The sequence below is a fragment of the Pecten maximus genome, chromosome 1 (assembly GCF_902652985.1).
Source record: "Pecten maximus chromosome 1, xPecMax1.1, whole genome shotgun sequence".
Classification (NCBI taxonomy): domain Eukaryota; kingdom Metazoa; phylum Mollusca; class Bivalvia; order Pectinida; family Pectinidae; genus Pecten; species Pecten maximus.
Window position 1 is genome coordinate 16,475,327 of NC_047015.1, and position 22,236 is coordinate 16,497,562.

The 22,236-nt window shown below is 35.3% G+C and overlaps 2 protein-coding genes across 2 annotated transcripts; one reads left to right on the plus strand and one right to left on the minus strand.

Moving 5' to 3' along the window:
- Positions 1–3,842: 3,842 nt before the first annotated feature.
- Positions 3,843–13,272, minus strand: LOC117326157 (elongation of very long chain fatty acids protein 6-like). Its single transcript, XM_033882796.1, has one exon. The coding sequence runs from the start codon at positions 13,158–13,160 to the stop codon at positions 12,342–12,344; it is 819 nt and encodes a 272-aa protein (XP_033738687.1). The 5' UTR covers positions 13,161–13,272; the 3' UTR covers positions 3,843–12,341.
- A 68-nt stretch (positions 13,273–13,340) lies between these two features.
- LOC117326148 lies at positions 13,341–21,156 on the plus strand. The gene is made up of 4 exons (XM_033882783.1): positions 13,341–13,420; positions 14,980–15,886; positions 16,347–16,477; positions 17,561–21,156. Exons 1-4 carry the CDS (start codon positions 13,378–13,380, stop codon positions 17,770–17,772), a joined length of 1,293 nt encoding a protein of 430 aa, XP_033738674.1. The 5' UTR covers positions 13,341–13,377; the 3' UTR covers positions 17,773–21,156.
- Positions 21,157–22,236: the final 1,080 nt, after the last annotated feature.

Sequence of the window (22,236 nt, forward strand, 5' to 3'; positions counted from 1 at the left end):
CGCTTACTCCTCCGGAACCCCTGGTCGTATTATAATTGTTTTAAAGTTCTCCGTGCATATCTATTATATGTTGCTCTTGTTTCATCGATTTTGTGTTAGAATTACGGCTTATGTTCTTGTGTTGATATTCTTTATTGTTTTTGTAATTTAAACTTGATCTTATTTCTCTTCACAAACTTAGATGTACAGAGAAAAACATATGTTTTACAACAATGTACAAAGAAAATTCGATGAATATGGAGGACAAATTATGAGACTTTTTGACATTTGCTGTATTCATTATTTCTGATAATTTAATAACATTTGGCAATTCATATACATACCTATCTAAATATAATTTTCTTTCTGTATTAAGAAAAAAGACATGTTCGTGCAGAAAGATGTTCAGGGCTGGCTACTGCTTCAGTACGCCCAACAATAGAATACGTTGGTAGGCACAGCCAATGCTCTACAATCCATGACTTGATTGACTTTGGTCTAAAGCCAAAAAAAGTCTAAAACCAAAGCCTAAACTAATTGCAACGAAATCTGTTTTTCGGCATAGCCGTATAATAATCTTTCGGTCCCCGGATATGACGCGACAGGTGGCGTTACTGGTCCAGATGAAGTATGTGATTGGTCAACGTAGCGGTAAATGCAAAATACAGATATGCAGTTAAAAACCAAACAAAGTTAAGATTGAATGCAAGCTGAATATAAGTGGATGTATCTTTTCAAATGAGAGTAATAAAATATATTCCTGATTCAAATGCAGTCTTATTATCACCAAAAAAATGTTTCAAACTGATATAATGTTGTTATCCGTGCTGAAACGCATTAGTTCGTCACTAGCCCTCCACCTCTGGGTTGCGAGTTCGAAACCTACATGGGGCAGTTGCCAGGTACTGACCGTAGGCCGGTGGTTTTTCTCCAGGTACTCTGGCTTTCCTCCACCTCAAAAACCTGGGACGTCCTTAAATGACACTGGCTGTTAATAGGACGTTAAATAAAGCAAACCAAACCAAACCAAAGCATTAGTTCGTTAATTCATTTCACCAGCAGTTTTGCATTATAACCACCAGCATTAAAACTATGCCGTTTATCTTCTTTTAAAGACATTTCTTGTTTAAAATTTAATTTGACCACTTTTTTGTATTATGATTTAAATGGTATTTATCAGTATTATAACAATAAGTAAGTCGGTTAGAACACTGGCCACGTACTTCAAGGTAAAGATCCGAGGTTCGTTGCTCGATGCTCCCTACACGTGTAGGTGCGATTTTCTCGGGAAGCTGAGAAACGGGCCAGTCTCTGTTGTCGTTGTCGTGTCCCTTGGCAGAATACTTTACCCCGATTGCTCTGGACGGAGCGACGGGCCGCCCGTATATTGTGGTACTCGCCAACTATTCAAGGTGACCCCGCCTCAAAATGGCCCTCACGGAGCGTTAACACAGAAAACAATATCAGAGGGATCTTGGTGTCCATGAAAGACTGAACTTTTCTCTTCTTTCACTCTTCCTTCAAAACATTTAATAGATTTATATAACACTATATAGCAGGAGCAACGTAATTGTCAAAATCCAAGATGGCCATACTCTTTGTCATCAATTTAGTTCTTTCAATCAGATTTGCATGGAGAACTAGTTTCCAAGGGCAACCTCTACATTCAAATTTGAGAAAGATCCATAATAGCCATTTGGTACTTAAATTTGAGAACTAGCAGTAACAAACTTCATTTGTCAAAAACACAAGATGGCCGCCTGTCGGCCATGTTGTTTTCCGATCGGTCCCAAAATGCATTATGCATAACGAGGGACCAAGGGGAACTTACACATGAATTTAGAATGAGAATGATCCTTTCAGTACTTTCTGTGAAATAGTGATAACAAGAATTGTTCACAGTGGGACAGATTTGAATAGTACATGGGCTAAACACTTCTGGAATCAAACTTTGGGGAAATATTTTTGCCTTTTAGAGGATAAAAAAAAAATAAGGAAAATGACATATCTTACCACTTCTGAAATGTATAACATCTACTACATCAGTTTAGAAATCCACATTCAACCACTAACATCAGCAAAGTCCAGAGGGCATGACCATGTATACATTCAGCCATGCATACACCATCCAATAGCTGAGCAGACTACCAGACAACTTTACTTGTTCAAACTGTATGCAAGCTATCACGTGTGGTTTTGTAGGAATGTGCACTAGAAGGGATACGCATATGTCGCGTACATCATCTTCATCTCATGTGCCTGTTGTTCGCACTTGCGCAGCATCCTTCACTAATGTTGTTTTGCATTCCCCGGAAATTGAAACGAGATCCCAGAGGGATCTTGGCGCCCACTATTGAATGATCTTTATAGGTTCCATGTCAGACTGATCATCTCTCTAATTTTCCCTTCCTTTTATTAATCTGTGTAAATTGAGAAACATCCCTCCAGTACTTTTCAAACAAGGGGAACCTATATATGAAATTTGAGATTTAGTAATAATGGCTGCCTGTCGACAATGTTTTCAGATTGGTCCAAAAATGCAATACAACAGACCAAGAGGAACCTACATATGAGATTTGAGAAAGATCCCTTCAGTATACGTACCTTCTGTAAAATAGCGATAACAAACTTCAGTTGTCAAAATCCAAGATGGCTGTCTGTTGGCCATGTTGTTATCCGACTGGTCCCAAAATGAAATATGCATAACTAGGGACCAAGGGCAACCAATATATCAAATTTGAGAAAGATCCCTTCAGTTCTTCAGTTGTCAAAATCCAAGATGGCTGTCTGTAGGCCATGTTGTTATCTGACTGGTCCCGAAATGAAATATGCATAACTAGGGACCAAGGGCAATCTATATATCAAATTTCAGAAAGATCCCTTCAGTTCTTTCTGAGAAATAGCGATAACAATCTTCAGTTGTCAAAATCCAAGATGGCTGCCTGTCGGTCATGTTGTTTTCCGATTGGTCTCAAAATGCAATATGCATAACTAAGAACCAAGGGGAACCTACATATGAAATTTGAGAAAAATCCCTTCAGTACTTTCTCAGAAATAGCGATAACAAACTTCAATTGTCAAAATCCAAGATGGCTGCCTGTCGGCCATGTTGTTTTCCGATTGGTCTCAAAATGCAATATGCATAACTAAGAACCAAGGGGAACCTATATATGAAATTTGAGAAAGATCTCTTCAGTGCTTTCTAAGAAATAGCGATAACAAACTTCAATTGTCAAAATCCAAGATGGCTACCTGACGGCCATGTTGTTTTTTGATTGGTCTCAAAATGCAATATGCATAACTAGGCGCCAAGAGAAACCTGCATATGAAATTTGAGAAAGATCCCTTCATTACTTTCTCAGAAATAGCGATAACAAACTTCAATTGTCAAAATCCAAGATGGCTGCCTGTCGGCCATGTTGTTTTCCGATTGGTCTCAAAATGCAATATGCATAACTAGGAACCAAGGGGAACCTGCATATGAAATTTGAGAAAGATCCCTCTAGTGCTTTCTGAGAAATAGCGATAACAAACTTCAATTGTCAAAATCCAAGATGGCTGCCTGTCAGCCATGTTGTTTTCTGATTAGTCTCAAAATGCAATATGCATAACTAGGAACCAAGGGGAACCTATATATGAAATTTGAGAAAGATCCCTTCAGTGCTTTCTAAGAAATAGCGATAACAAACTTCAATGGTCAAAATCCAAGATGGCTGCCTGTCGGCCATGTTGTTTTCCGATTGGTCTCAAAATGCAATATGCATAACAAGGAACCAAGCGGACGGACGACGGACCACAGATGCAGGGCGATTTGAATAGCCCACCATCTGATGATGGTGGGCTAAAAACCAACAGAGATTTGGTGGTGTTGATATTACTTTATTGTGTGAGCGAGTTTGTGGTAAATACAAAACAAGCATCACTATAAGTGTACATTATATGCATACAACAAAGATGTCACATCAACTTGGGAACACCATAACCACATAGTTGTGAACAATAACATCCTCAAATCACAGAATGGTTCTCTTTTGATTATGTTAATAAAGATTTCCGGATCTTTAGGTTTAAAGGATTTCGATTATTACATTAATTACATTCAAATTTTGCAATGTAGAGTTGTAGGTATCCATTACATAACAAATCATTATTCCTTTTCTCCATCAAATGCTTCCCTTGGGTCTAATTTCGAAAAAAAAGTTTGAATAACATGTACAAGTCTATTCCATGTTTAATCTACTCATAACTGATACACTTACGTGGTAATGATTCAATAATGAATGAAGGATGATTAAATTTGCGTTGAACCCTAACAAAAACATGTTTCAACATTGGTGATGATATATTTTGACTGAAATGACCAGGACCTGTATACACTAAACAACAAGATACTCTATACCTTTATACATATATATATACAATTCTAGGTTATACGAGGATGCTATCTAAGCAGTCACACTAAACAACATATTGTAGCCGTTAAGGAATGTTCCAGACACACAGCACACCATCACTTCTTGTATGTAAATTATTGGGATTAAATATCTCAATTTAATCAACTCTCTGTTCTTAAGCAGATTAAATTGTAAAAGTGGCAGTAAATCAATCAGCTCATAATCCCTTTCCCTCAGGCTTAAAAAAGGTATGATCACATAAGGTAAAATCATTATTATTTTTTCATCTTCACAGGAGACATAATTAGCAATAATTTCATATTGATAAATTGTATCACATGACTGACTCGCTGATTTAGTACATAATATTAGGGATATTTTAGGACACACAAATAAGATAGTCCTATAATAAGCTAAAATCACCGACTCCTATTATTTCTCATGAATAAGATTCAATGTGATGTCATTCGTTATGAACTGTACATAATTCACTACATAAAAGCTCCAGATATTCAATAAGAAAAGTATTAGTTATCATAATGAACTAATTTTTGTGATAAGCTAATTTCTTTTTTTATTTTTCAACAGTATGCATGCATTAATTTTGTAACATTGAATGTTTCTCTTTGTATGGTCATTTTATCTTGTTAAATAAATCTTACATTCATTGCATTATTATTTTTAACATCCATTACTTATTTTAATTTTCCAAGAAAGAAGATAACATTTGCAATGCTTACATATATAGATTTTTAATTAAACTAAAATGGAAATATTTCTATTTAATCTCAAAATGTCATTTTAATTTTTTGTTTTTATCATCTTATTAACATATTTTAACCATTTATCTTTTCTTTAAAATTCATTATCGCTAATTTACATATATACAAATGTATGTAGCCAGAATACTAGATTACTGTGTTTGTTATTGTGCATCTCTTACTTTAAAACAGAAATAGGCTTGGACACAAAGGATGGCAAGTAAATGAAGCAGACAAATAGGTCACAGTGACTTACATATCCTGGAAAAGTTGGGATTAATATGTAAGCATAACCGATATCAGTAAAGCAAAATGATGTATCTACACAAATGGGAATTGTGCTATTGGAGAAATAGAGTTAATGGCAATGTTTTACCAATAGGTTGTAAACAGATGATAGAGACCATCATTAACATTGTAGGCAATGTAAAGCTAATGATGAACACAAGGGAAATGATAAAATAAAACATGGGCCCAGATGTAATTACTTATAACACCATTGTAACACTAACATACATAATACAATTTTTAAAATCCAACTTCAGGAAGTTTTTGTAGCAAAATTATTAAAGCACAATATTGATTTGCAAAGAAAACATACTGAAATTATTGTAATGAAAAAATGTGCCACAAAAACCATGGCTTAAAAGGATGCTTGTACCAAGAAAAAGAGCACTCCAAAAAATTAACACTTTTAAGTAAAATAAGTTGAACTTTAATACAAAAACGTTGAGATAAGTTTGAATTACTACGTCCCCACATTAGCATTAAGTCAAGTATTTGCTATAGATCTTAATTGGTTAACAGAAGATTAACGAGAACACTGGAAGGGGCTTTAGTCTCATTCTGGGAAGAACATTGATGGAATTAAGAGAATTTTAATTTAAATAATTTCAATTAGGAATCCACTTATGTTTCATATTACATAAAAATTTAATTTTAGATGTCGGTAACAAATATTTCACATGCAAATCACCGGATTCAGCTAATGCATTATGAAATGGAAAAAATGTTGAGAGAATTTTACATGTCTGGAAACTGTGTTTGATATGATATTGAAAGGAATAAGCAAGTCTCATGCGCACTTAAAGAATTGATAAATGTTAATTATAGATTATTGTATACTAGTGGGTTCTGTTGCTATGTCTCGCTTTATCAAAGACAGATTATTTAACGGCAAATGGTCCTCGGGAAGACAAACATATCTCTAGTATTCATTTCACAACTACATTAATTATTAGTAAGAAGACATAATGCTGACTTTACATAAATCCTTTCACTTCAGGTACATTTGGCAAAGATTGGTCTAATTCACAAACACTTCAGATATTCATATCAATTACTGTAAAATTTAAGTCCTGATCAATACACCAAATCACTGCTTTCATTCCCGATATATTGCATTACAAACTTGCTGTAAATTTAGGACATACAGTAATAATTTGAAAGTGTGTAGGCTAACGATCCAATAACAAATATTGCCATATTTTCCTTTAATATATTTTAATATAATGATAATGTTCTTCGTTCACACAAAGTAAATAATTATCTGACTAGTTTCACAACAGAAGTGGAAGCTTCAGGATTAAAAGAATCAAATTTAACATGACAAATTTTTTCAACAATCAATGCAGATTGTGATTACTGAATAGTAATGTTGTTAATAAGATTATAGTTCCATTTTATCTTATGTCTACCTGGATGGATGCTGTAGCAATATATCACTTACAACCCCATAAATGAAATTTTTGGAGTTCAATAACAGCTAAAACTTTTCACTACCAACACCTCTGAATTTTGTAGATCTTTGTTATACATTGCATTAATGAAATGAAATTATGAAAGAAAAATATTCCTGCATTAAAAAACAATAGGCTTACATTCATAAGAATATGTACACTCATTATAGTACAGACTCAGTGATGGACACAGGACCCAGTGATGGACACATGACCTAGTGATGGACACATGACCTAGTAATGGACACAGGACCCATTGATGGACACAGGACCCAGTGATGGACAAATGACCCAGTGATGGACACATGAACCAGTGATGGACACAGGACCCAGTGATGGACACATGACCTAGTGATGGACACAGGACCCAGTGATGGACACAGGACCTAGTGATGGACACATGACCTAGTGATGGACACAGGACCCATTGATGGACACAGGACCCAGTGATGGACACAGGACCCAGTGATGGACACATGAACCAGTGATAGTGATGGACATACGACAAAGTCATCGACATATATATACGGTACCTAAAAATATAACCTATACAGCAACAGTTAAAACAAAAGAAAATGTTACCCTGTATCCAGTATCCCCTGTTAGGTAATCGTAACAGGTACTAGAGTGTGAATGCTGGTGAATATTAAAATTGTAAATAAATTATCTGAATTCAAGTTGAGGTAATCGATAACAGCACAACAAAGATTACTAATACGACACACAGATATGAACTGATAGCTAGCAAGTTAGTGACCAGCATCTATAGTGCTCAACAGGAACGAACTTGTAAAAGTTGTTAGCTAAATATAACTAAGGTCTACTTATTCTTGACGACACAGGATTCGGTTTAGTAAGGCTACATTAAGAACATGTGCATCATACCTGTTAAATTTTCAGTTTTGAACTAGAGCCTCCAATTTCAGTAAACTTTACAAAATCCTGTGCAATTTTTTGTCTCTAACTGGACTTTTTTGAAAATGAAATATTATTAACCCTTATTTAATGTTTTATCCTTCAAACTGTGTTGGTTACAGCATATTAAGTTTTAACAAGACTTCTGATATTAAAGCAACAAACAATAGAATTATTGATTAAAAAAACAAAAATCTCCAAGTTTCTTGAAAGTTTTCAGTTGAGACCCATGACAGGTAGACTTTTCCATCTGGTTGAAAAAAATAAAGTGCAGGAGATTTACATTTAATATAATATGTAAATAAATCAAACATATCAACCTCATTATCATGTGCATTTATTGAAATATTCTAAACTCCTTTCCACCTTTTAACATCACTAATGTATTTGTTTAATATCTAGTTTATTATCACTTTAATTAGATGATTATTAAATCAATTAACTTATTTTGTACTGTATAAATGGTTATCCATACAAAATAATGAGCATATACACTAGGTACATAAACACATAACATGCACAAAGAGGTTCAAATTTTGTATATATTTGAGCAGCCACTTAAAATTTGGCATGTACACATTAGCAACACTTTCTGTAAAACAAGTAAATATTGTACCGGTATATTATTCAATAACTAATCTGATTGGTGATGCTGAGGATGGAGACACAATTTCACAACAACATTACAAGGTGGTCAGTACAGTGATGGCGGTTATTTGCTAGATATCAAATAGTGGTGATAAAGCTTAAGGTATAGATGCATATGGCAGTCCAAACTCTCTGAGGAGAGATCAGTACGAACTTATTACAAAGGGGTGGTGAACCAAACTCTGCGGAGAGGTCAGTACTTATTACAAAAGGGTAGATGGTGAACCAAACTCTCTGTGGAGAGGTCTGTACTTATTACAAAGGGGTAGATGGTAGTCCAAACTCTCTGTGGGGAGGTCAGTTCTTATTACAAAGGGGTAGATGGTAGTCCAAACTCTCTGTGGGGAGGTCAGTTCTTATTACAAAGGGGTAGATGGTGAACCAAACTCTTTGTGGAGAGGTCAGTACGTACCCAACTCTCTGTGGAGAGGTCTGTACTTATTACAAAGGGGTAGATGGTAGTCCAAACTCTCTGTGGAGAGGTCTGTACTTATTACAAAGGGGTAGATGGTAGTCCAAACTCTCTGTGGAGAGGTCTGTACTTATTACAAAGGGGTAGATGGTAGTCCAAACTCTCTGTGGAGAGGTCTGTACTTATTACAAAGGGGAAGATGGTGAACCAAACTCTCTGCGGGGAGATCAGTTCTTATTACAAAGGGGTAGATGGTAGTCCAAACTCTCTGCGGGGAGGTCAGTTCTTATTACAAAGGGGTAGATGGTGAACCAAACTCTCAGTACTGCTTTGGTAAGTTCCTATCTTAGGGGCTTCGGCTCGACACTTACCCATGACTCAAAATAAAAAATTAACCTCAAGGTCTGACTCCTTGATCAATGTTTACCATTTTCATTGTTGGTCATAAGAACGTGTCAAGCCCCCATGCTCCTCTGCTGTAATCAGTGACAATCACAAGGATGGAGACCTGTAATGTCCTTGGCAGGTTTTATCAACTTGTTCTATTAAATGATATTGGACTGATAAAATTACATCTATATTGCAGCTATAACCGGTACATACACATATCATTGTTTCGAATTGTCAATCTTTTATATCGTAAATATAATTAAATGATGATCACAATAATTGTCATTTACTTTACACAGTATTTAAATATAGCACTTTTCTGCTATCCTTGCAAGTTCACAACACGAATATATATTATACACATCACTTAAAACAACAAAAATTAAATAAAAATATGATTGACATAACAGTATGGGAAAAAGATCAAACTTAACAATCATTAGAATTTTTTAAAACAAATATGAAATAAGTACATATCAATACAAAATACACACTCTGAAAATTAGTTGATTGGAATCCTTTAGACACCTTCCAAACTTGGTATCATAAAAAAGAAAACAGTACCAACTTCATCATTAATATCCAAGGAGTTTCCAAACTACCAAATCTTCTTAATAGGACAGACAAGTCATTAGCAAATATCCACACAACCTCTAGACATATACATTTTTCACAAGACTACATATATATCTAAGTATATACCGATATTCATACAAAGAGAATTTTAGCAATTTGTTATTGGTTTTTAAAATGTTTTAATAACTTACAACTGAAATCAATCTAAAGCTAGACTGATTACTTGTTTCCTTGTTTATACACTGCATGACAGCAGTTCCTAACAACAGGTGTGTAAAAAAAGGTCAAAATTGTTATGGGTCCCTTTATAAATAGGAAAAGATCCTCATTAAATTCAGTCACCCACAATACAGTCAATTTAACCCAATAGCTTTACACCATCTGATCAATACCTGGAGTTTGTGTGGGTCAGAGTAGTGTTAAGGAAACAGAAACACAAACAGTGCTAATAATAGATCGGTCAACAAAAAGGACTCCGGTTCAGGGTATTTCATAATACCTTACCAGTAAAGCATGTACAGGCACATGGGACGAGTCCAGACAACTTTTACTTTCATTATGATTTCAATCCACTCAACCCAATATAACTGGCCATAAGACATGTAAACTGTAGTCACATAAAGTGACAGATGGAATCACATATAAGCTTTATTTAACATACGACACCAGCATATCAAGGATATGGACAATCATCATACGACACCAGCATATCAAGGATATGGACAATCATATTACTGATATTAGGTACACTTACTCTTAATTAGGTACACCAACTCTTTGTAGAATTAAGATAAATCACAATTTTAAAATATATAATCCTTGTAGTGCTTTATATCAGATGAAATAACCAATGAGTTAATTTTATGTCAAACTGTGCTCACTCTATCTACCTGTCCTGGCCTCCTGATAGTAATATAGGTCAGTTATAATGGTCATATTTCAAGGTTTCACCACATGATCCCTGATAACATGTACTACAGCTATCTGATAAACCTACTGGTACACATGTTGGGAGGTCTGTCCTAATACAGATATTTCAGACTACTCCCATTAACACATCAATTTTGATGAGGTATTACAAAATGTTACATGCCTTCAACTTCAAATCATATTGAAACCTGTGCTAACAATTAAATGATAGTGCTCCAGTGGTATTTAACCAAAAACATGAGTTTCCATATAAGGAAATATTAAATGAAACTGATGTATGTAAAAGCAGAAAATTTCACTTTTGAGGTTTTTCAGGATTTACTGTAGAACAGAATGAGTCAGAATGAATGCAAAAACAAACCAATGTAATATTTGAATCTGAAGGCAAGTAATAGCAGCTGAGTATCAAAAGAATATAATGAATGAAAAAAAAAGGTAGAGAAATATCACATATTAACTTCAATACCTCATGATCATTGTACACCATCACACAAGATCAAATATGTTTATATGGCTCAAACAAGACCATGAATGCCAGCAGTATACAGTGTTGCAGTATATTGTCTCAAAGCTAGAGCATCAGTATTGATTGCTCTCACTAGTTGCCGGTCTGTATGTGTGATGTACCTTTCAGATACATCGGTAACTCTGTACTGTCCTCCTATAATGGTGAACACAAATTGGATAGTTTCCAATCTTTCATGAAAAATGCATGCAATATACAAAGGAGTCATGTTTGACTTAACTGTATTAGAATCCATATCTTTTATCCTTTTTTACATTCGATACTGCTTACAGTGAACTTTTTAAAGAGCAGATGCCAGATGGTGACCAATAAATTATTTTTCCTTAAAGAAAGATCTCCTTGATTGATGTTAAATAGGTAAATTTACAGACAGACCTTCATTTGTTTTCCATGTCAATATATGGTATTGGTATTTAGGTATTTACACAGCATGACCTGTCATAGTATACCGGGACAGTAAACACTGTAAAAATATATGGCGATGTTACCACAATTAATTCCTGTAGAACATAGTTTAGCTGTAAAATACAGTGTACATTGAATTAAAAAAAATCACAAATGAAAGAATTTAACAATATCAGTCTACCGAATGCAAAATTCAATGAAACACGGATCGTTAACAATAACTAAAATCAGGTAAATATCAAAATAAAAATTAGCTACAATCTATGTATAATAACCACAAAATAATCAACAAATACACTAGTGTTTTCATCTCAACATGGTAGTTTTTGGATTTCACAATAATTGAATTAAGCAGATTTCACTTTGCTTTATAGGATCCAAAATGTAATTTCTTGCATGATGCTTTTGAAATCACAATAGCCAGGACAAATACTTTAAAACACATATTCACTTATAAGCAATGCTGCAAACCATGGCATGTTCTTCTTCAGTCACAGATATATATATATGATACTTGCTGCTCCAATAAAGGGTAATGTTACATTTTTCTTCAGACAAATAATTTAATTGCAAATGTTTTAAGTACTGCAAGTCTGCAATGTGATAGTAACTTAGTCTTACTGAACGCAAAAAGGAATTGGGATATGCTAAAAGTTTGCTGGACTATCAACTCTTTTTCTTTCCATCAGTTATATCAGCAGTTCTCACTTTCGGCTTTTCGAGGATATAGTTTGTATAGAAGAAGTGAGCGAAGAGAATGAAATATGTTCCATACATAATCATTCCATATTTAATTGGCTGTTCAGTCTGACTGCATTTAATACCCCTCTGATTCAGCTGGTAGGTTAAGTAGGTTACAGTGAACCCAGTTATCATTTGGGACAACTGGAGTAATGTAATGACTATGCTGATAAACTTCGGTACCTGGAATTTCATCGCTCGCAGTGCATAGTAGGTGTACATAATTGAATGTACAGCATAGTTCATTCCCATAAACCATCTTCCAAATCCTAGATTTGCTGGGTACATGTACCAGACGTAGATTAAAACAGTGATGTGATGATACCAGTGTAAGAATATGAGCTGTTGCTTTCGAAGAACAATAAAAATCGTGTCTCCAAGTTCATATACCTTCGAAACTGCGAACATGAAACACCAGAATCCGGTCACGCCCTCAAAATATGATGGGACGCATAGCGAATACTCCATTCCGTAATCTCTCACGGAGGTAATCAGTTCTGGAACAGTCCTTATAGCACCAAATATACTAAATATACCCAGAATCGCACTCCACGTAGCGAGATAGGGTCTCAGGTCGTACCGGGGACGATTCTCCATCCATTTCTTGCCACAGAACACGACAAGGACATAGACAGTGGAATAAATAAAGCTGTCTTGCCAATGCCGGTGCATGTAGTCTTGAAACCATGATTGATCATATTTCTTTTCAAATTGGAACACAAACGAGTGGTTGTACACAGCCATTTCCTCCGACTTTTCGAATAAACTGCCAACTCAGTCGCTCCGGGTGTGACCACGAGGCCTTATAGCCTAGTTGCTATGATTATGACCACGAGGGTTCGTAATGTAGGGTGCCGGTGCGCTGTCAAAAGCATGTATGAAAGCATTTGGTTGGCTAGAAATATGAACCGAACCATCACCACTAACCAATCAGAGGAGCCTGCACAGACAGGCTTAGTGAATGCGGGGGAAAATGGCCGCTCCACTGTGGATAACACTATCAGGTTGTCTTTTGTACTATTTTTACTTTGACAACATAATGTAGATGTTAACTTGAAGTTTAATGGTATATGGTATGAAGAGGGCCATTTTGTTGATATAATGAGATTATTTCTACCACATACCACGACAGAAGCTATTACTGCTAACGATATGGGTATTGAGATGAGTTGTACTATGAGTTACCTCCCTTCCACTAAGATGTATCAGTGGGGTCCGTATAATATACCGTCCGATAACGGTGTCGCTTATTCACGTATACATTGTGTGCTATTGCTTTTCGATAACTGTCTGTATAAATAGGATGAGGCCCTGGAAAGGATTCGAAAGCTATTGACAAATGTCCTTTAAGCCAGAGCATTCCAGTTCAACTCTGCTGACAAAGTTCTTTTCCAAATTTTTCATGTTTTACATTACAATTTACAGTACAGCTTTGGTTAGCCATTTTTTGCCCATTTAATTAAGATACCTTTATCTTAATTAGATATATATCTATTTATTGACAAAATACAAATATAGGTATTTAAATACAGCTGTATAAATACACAAATTAATTTAAATTAGAGATATATGTATTCAGATTGAGTTATCCTTATTTAGAATAGAAAAACATATAGAAATCTAGGCCTATCTGAATTAAATTTGTATAAAAAACCAAAATGGCTTGCCATATGCAGCACAATATACGAAGAAATTTGTTTTAATTTGCATAGTTACCACTTGGAAATATAAAAAATAGAAGAGAAACAGAAAATATCCTGAATGAGCTTGGGTTGTTAGCAAACACGAATCTGAAAAATGTGTCAAAAATTTAGACATATGATGTTTATAGAACTTTTTCACTAGAATTTTAATAAATTACCTGTTTGACAACCATTTTGAAAATTTGAATTTCTTGTCATTCATGAAAAAGCCCAAATTTTACCAAGTCAAATAGTTATGCTATTCCGCCTATTTGGCAACTTGGATGACTGGGACGAAGAGGGAGACCGTCTCTCCCAATGTTATCTGCAATATCATCCCCCTCATCTTTCCATAAAGTAGTGCCCTATAAATTTTCTTTTGATCTTGGTTACCTTATTCCTGTGTTTTTTCATTAAGATGCTAGTTTGCGTCAGTTTTATATTGTTAGAATTTCTCCACATAATTTTTTTGTGGTTAATGGCTTACCTAAGTTCTGAATTCATGAATGGAGCTTTTGTCAATCTTTTCTGTTAGCTGTTATGCCATTGTTTTTCATCAAATCATTGTCTCCATGTCTTTACTTAGATTTTTTTTCTAAATATTGCTTCATGAATGACAACAGATTTTGCTAAAATTTAAATTTCGTCCAAATTTCAGAACCCAAAAATAGCTAGGACATATAGGAAAGGGTTTGAAATCCTACTTTTGTCTAGATGAAGGTATTTTGACCAAAATTTGTTCGTAGCATCCTTTATATAGGGTAAGGGAAGAGGAACCAATTATTTATAAAAAAAATATGGGTGTGGGCTTCCTCCCCCTGTAATAGATTCCTCACATGTATTTCATTTATAAAAATGTAATTTTTGTCTTTAATCTCTAGGAATCTTGTTATACCTATTGACACATGTCGTGGTCAATGGAGATGTGGATAACAAAGACATGAAGAAATCTGAGGAGTATATCAAATACCAGAATACATTGACTGAATCTCAGATAACGCATGAAATCCCTAGTACAGCTTCAATAGATGACACAAGCATTGGCTCAGATACCAATAAAGATGGAAAAATAGACTCTACCTACCCAGAGGATGGTCATATTGTTGTTAATATTAACAAAGTATCAGATTCTGAAGATATAGAGAAGGCTTTTCCATCAGAACATAATGCTGAAAAGAAAGAATCCATCCAAGATCAAGAGGAATCAGATGCAGATAGGAGAGAAGATGAACAGAACAAGATTATTCAGGATCAAAAGGAGGTTCCAAATGATAGAACAGAGAATGGAGAAGAGATTAAAGAAGTGGATATAAATGCTGACACTACAAACCAAAGTTATCATTATTTGTCCTTTGGAAACATTCTAAAAAGTATTGTAGACCCTGTGTTGGAAAGTAGTACTGAAGTCTTGGCTGATATGCCACCCTTTGATAATAATGACTCCTCTCTGAATTTCACTAAAATTGTGGAAAATGGCACGTTAGACAAATCTTTAGGGGAAGATGATGAACTTACAAACAAAACAGACAAGAAAGTAAGGTTTCAGTGTAATGGTAAGAACTTCACAGATGCAAATGTAACAGCTCACACTGTAAAAATTGTTAACAACACAGGACTTTTAAATGCACTGAACTTTGACAAGAATGAAAGTGTGTCAGACTGTGTCCTTGTATTATTTTTTGCCCCTTGGTGTCCATTTTGTGCTAAAATGGCACCAAATTACAATGCTTTGGCCAGGGCGTTCCCTCAGCTGGAGGTGCTGGCAGTGGATGCTGCACAATTCAGCAAGTAAGTATATACGTGTATATATAAACTCTGGTTTCTAATTGTATGATGGCAAATGATGCCAAGGTGTACTACATTGTGTATATTGAAGATGACTTGGGTATATTTTGTATTTCATTCATTGTAATTGGGTTTATAATGTGAGGACAGTTTGATGGTATACAAATAAGTTTGATTTGATTTCAAATTGTTGTTAATGTCAAGGCAAATCTGCTAAAATTAATACATATGTACTATTTGTAAATAGAAAATTAGGGTCCAAATTCAAATGTGCAGCTCTTTAACTTTGATATTTTGCAATAGTTTATATTTATACTGCACATTATTTTGTCTGTTTTTCTGAATTTGGGTCAAAGTTTGGGGTCAAACTTATATCTTTGTTTATAAACCACACAAATTAATTGATTTATTATGTGCTTGATTTCATTCAGTCCATATTTATTAGTTGCTTGTTTACTTTCAGTCTCAATGCCAGATTTGGAACTGTATTGGTACCAAACATCCTACTTTTTCATCAGTCCAGAGCGTTGGTCAGGTTTAACCAGACTGATAAAAGTTTTGACAACTTGGCATCTTTTCTCAGAAATATTACAGGTTTGTAAAATTCTTTCATGTTTTCATCATCATCAGTACATGTGTCACAATTATGAGTGACAGATTTGATTTGATTTACCATATATATAGCATTGGTTAGCATCCTATCAACAGCTATGGTCATTGAAGGATGGCGTCATGATCACCTGTGTCAGTGTGAGATGCATGTGTGTGTTGTACATGTGTATGTGTGTGTGTTTTCAGAGACTGTGTTATTATCTGGTGTCAACTTCGTCAAAATAACTTCTCATAAACGAAAATGTTCCTCGAAAGATTCCCAACAAAATTTGCAAAAAGAAATTACCTTGATCCGATATTTAAGGTAACAGTGGTCAAATTTGTTAAAAACATTCAAACAACTGATGATGATTAACTGAAAGCCTAGAATCAAGATATTTGTCTGGAAGGTTCCTTGGATTACACCAACAAAGTTTATGAAAAGAAATGACCTTGACACTTATTCAACATATTAAAGTCATAATTCTTAAATGTATGTGTTTATATTGTTTTATTGCCTTATGCACATCAGAAACATTCCATTATAATGCCACTAGCTGAAATTGATAGGAAACAGCATGATGAAGTAAGAGAAAATATGTTTTTCTGCAGACATGTACAGAACATCAAGCAATTTTCAAGATTGTGTCAATGTATTTATAAAAAAAACTAAGGTTTAGGAACAAAATGTCTTATGGTGCTGAAAGCTAAAGCCCATATGTTGTTACGGTCATGCACTTGTTAAATGTTTTCTAACACTAGTATTTGTATACATCAATTATTTATGTACTATTTTTTTCACGACTAGGTCGTCATAATAGCTGGTATACCACATGACAGCACCTACTGCTGGCATGAATTTGAATTAAACGTACAAAAAAGGAAAGGAAGACAAATATCAAACAGAAGAAATTAAGATTATTACCACTGTAGATGCCAGGACTCATTTAGGATTACTAGTTAATATTTCAGTTGTGTATGTTTGTGTATGTGTGCAAGGTTTAAAACAATTTCTTTCCAAAGGACAAATTAAGCGATATATACTGAAATAAACAATGCAGACTAATACTCTTCTTTTGTTGGCAGGTTTGGAGCCGAACAGCTCTGTGAATGTGACACAGGAGGACTATGAAGGGCCCCTGTCAAGTATACCAACAGAGGAGTCAGACTATCTGTTATGGGTGGCATGGATTTTTGTCCTTATTTTCACCAGTATTGTCTTTGTTCAGTCTGCATATGGTCAGCAGTGTATCACTAAGGTACGCATACTCTGGCAGGAACACCAGCATATAGACTGACCATGCCAGTGGTCAAGGGATTCAACTATGGTAGAAACACAGTACATCATTCTATATACTGTGTCAGGAAGTGAAGTCCATACACTGACCATGCCAGTGGTCAAGAGATTCAAATGGCAGAAACACAGTACTCACTAGTATGGTGGTAGGAACTACAGCACACAGACTGACCATGCCAGTGATCAAGGAATTTTAAATATGACAGAACAAGGTACTAGGAACTGCAGCACACAAATTAAACTGACCAGTGGTCAATATGCAAAAATGGTTTATGGTTTAAACGCTATCAATTAGCCAGTGGTCAAAGAATATCAGAGACAGCTATACAATAAACAGTACATCAATTAACCATGCATCACAAAAAAAGACCAGTGACCAGACTAGTACCAGGGTACGATGGTCAATGAACTTTATTGAAGACAGAAACACTAATGGAAAGTATTGGAAAAGTAATGAAGAAAGAATTTTATAGTAATGTCTTTCAACAACAGTCAATAGCATTAATTGAAGATGCATGTTGTACTATCAACCTTAGATTCATCATTGGAAACCTACGAGACTTTGCACTTTTGATTGAGTCAATTGAAGTGTAGAGTCTCGTGGGTTTTGATGATGTCTTTGAATGTAATGCTTAGTATTCCAACACAGTATTATTGTTCGCCCATCTGATAACACAGTACTTTATGAGATGATGTGGTATAGTTACAGCTTTCTGACTGTTCTCATAGTCTTAGGCTTGAGTATTTGCCATTCCCATGGCTCTTCCTAACACCACAATATCAGCCAGCTTCTTGTCCAGCTCCTGTAACACTCGATGGTGATTCAACTGCACAAAATCTCTTTGTCACAGTCAGAAGATTTTACTCAATTTACTCAATTGTTTGAGATGTACATTGTTTTACTGACTCCCCTCCTGCCTCCCCTTAATGCTGCAGAGATGTTTAAAAAAATCAGATTTGATTAAAAGAAGCATTTGATTATCAAAGCTATAACGCTGTGATTGTTGTATGGTCGTTATTGGCCCTTCACCCACGTACACATTACGATGTATGGAAGGGTTTTATTGAGTAAAAAGGGAGGGTGTTGGGGGACAATATTTATGTAGTGCCGGTCTCCATATACCCAATACAATTTGTATGTCCCCTAGTGCCGATCCTCATATACCCAATATGTCCCCTAAATGCCATCCCCAATGTACCTAGTATGTCCCAAGTACCCTCCCCATATACCCAATGTCACCAAGCACCCTCCCCCAAATACCCATTATGTCCCCTAACACTCTCTCCCATATACCCAATTTTCCCAAGCACCCTCCCACATATACCCAATATGTCACCTAACACCATCGCTATATACCCAATATACCCTCTAACATCCTCCCCTAAATACCCCCATATACCCAATATGTCCCTTAGCACCATCCCCCATATATATACCCAATATTCTCCGAGCACCATCTCCACATCTGCACAATATGTCCTGTTGCATCCCTCCCCATATACACAATAGGATCCTTCCTAACATCCTCCCCTAAATACCCAATATGTCCCCCAACACCATCCCTAAATACCCAATATACCCTCTAACATCCTCCCCTAAATACCCAATATGTCCCCCAACACCATCCCTAAATACCCAATATACCCTCTAACATCCTCCCCTAAATACCCAATATGTCCCCCCAACACCATCCCTAAATACCCAATATACCCTCTAACATCCTCCCCTAAATACCCAATATGTCCCCCCAACACCATCCCTAAATACCCAATATACCCTCTAACATCCTCCCCTAAATACCCAATATGTCCCCCCAACACCATCCCTAAATACCCAATATACCCTCTAACATCCTCCCCTAAATACCCAATATTTCCCCCAACACCATCCCCGTATACCCAATATGTCCCTTAGCACCATCCCCCATATATATACCCAATATTCTCCGAGCACCATCTCCACATCTGCACAATATGTCCTGTTGCATCCCTCCCCATATACCCAATAGGATCCTTCCATACATCATAGCATGTCTGTGCTTCACCATTCCAGTCCAGTGGTGATATATAAGTTTTTAAGAGGAAAAATGTTTTCTTTTTTTTATCATATGCATGTAAATTATCACTAATTGGCACCCCTGAGTGATGTCCTACCCGTGCTGTAAAATATTGATAATTTTCTTTGCAATAATGAACATTTTTTGGTTAATCATTGGTTCATTAGCTACTGTTGTAACAGAAAACATTTGGCACTTTTGACTGACTCTTTCAAAAGTGTAAAATGTTTTCTGCTACATGTGCAACAGTACATGTAGCTATGCGGATGGCCTATATGGCACCCCTAGTGTCAAAGAAAACAGCATATACCTATATGTAACGATATGTGTATAAATATGAATATATGTGTGCTTTTCTTTAGCTGTATTATATATTCATCTGGATATAAATGATGTTTAAAATAAATTTTATTTTATCTATGTGGGTAGGCCTGCATTTAGAAAGTGAGAGATGTCAATACCAGTATGTTTCAGTGATGGACATTAATACAAATTTGCATATTGATCCTGAAAAACATTGGATGCAAGGACAGTATAAATGGAAATACTGAAGAGTTAAATGCGCTTCATGTGCTGGGAAGAAGTGAATCAGGGTACATATATGTATATCTTTATTGAACAGAAAATGGAGGAGTACAGTAATTCAATGTAAGGAAGCTTACATGGCCATATTGTGTTCAATATATAATGTACAGTAGATCTGTACATGTCATACTAGTCCTGAAATCATCAGTGAATCTGGTTCTCAGTTTTAGATATGCAGACAATGGAATTATTCTTTATATGCACATGTTTAAGTGAGCATTTGTGTGTGTGTGTGAATGTTTTGCATAAATCAAAGATTTTCATCTCAATATTTTCCTGTAAATGTTTCACTTTAAATTATTGCTGAGTAACTAATGCTTGTGGATAAATGATACATAAATTAGTTATCTTTGGCTTCAACACCAGTCATGAGACATTTTGATGAGAAACAAGACATCTGGTGTTGGGGGCGGAGGAAACCCAGGATAAGAATATGTGTATTATGCATAAATGATGTGATTCTTATATTGTGCAAATGATAACATTATGATGCTGTATGTTTGTTATAAGTGTGATTTGTACTAAATTATTTGATTGTTATCGTCTAATATCATAGGTATGAATTTAATTTGAATGTCATACTTTTAAGGTTATTGGTTTTCTTTATAGGTCACTCATTTGTGACTTTCATTCGGACTAGTATCTTGGGGATACATATATCCTGCAATAGTGTGAGAAGATACATTGTCTGTACTAATTAAGTATGCAAATTTATGTTAATAATAAACACAATGTTACATAGATATGTTGAGGTTTGGTTTATTTTGCCATTTTTAGCTCACCTGCTAAAAAAGCAAGTAAGCTTATGATGTGGTATGGTGTCTGTTGTCAACTTCTTCCTTAATGTTCTTCTCAATAACCCAAAATCCTAGAACCAAGATATTTTAGCTCTGAAATGAACTCCAATAAAGTTTGCGAAAAGAAATGACCTATACCCATATTCAAGGTCAAAGAGGTCGAAATTGTTGAAACACTTTCTTCCCAATTAAACCAAAAAGACCTTGAATCATGTTTAACTAATTGGGATAATTAATGGAAAGAAATTACCTTGACCCACACTCAATGTTACAGGAGTAAGCTTTGCTACATTTGAAAGAAACTTTACAGGAGTAAGCTTTGCTACACTTGAAAGAAACTTTACAGGAGTAAGCTTTGCTACATTTGAAAGAAACTTTAACTGAAAGACTTTGAAAACTAGAAAATGCCTGTAAGACATAAAAGCTCCTGCTGCCACTTACAACACACATCAGAAGTATACTCAAAATCGACCTTAGTATACAGTTTGATGGAAATCTTTGATAGAATGTAGTTATGTGTAAATACTGAAATGGTTGATAATTTTCTATATTTAGCAACAGTGACCTTGGAACACTTAAACACAACAATGTCACAGAAGTATGTTCATATTTGACTTATGTTTAAAGTTTGATGGAAATATATGAATGTTGTTACTATGTGTTAAAATTTAAACAGTTGATGATATTTAACAACAGTGAATTTAGCCTTGACCTTTGAATCCTAAAAGACAATAATGTCAGAAGTGTACTCATACTTGCTAGATGTTAAAATTGAATTGTGATGGGACAGGACAATTTTATTTTGGCAACTTTATATGGCAATATGCTGATTGGAGGCTGTGGAGGCCCCCTTGGAGGCTTGCTTGGTGAAAAAAAGAGTGAGGTGAAAAATAAGACATCATACTTATTATGTATACAAAGATTGGTGAGGATCACATAGGCTGTTCCTGAGATTAGCTAGTTACATTGCATCGGGATGGAACAGGATGGAACGGACATGGGCAACACTATATGTCCCCAATTTCA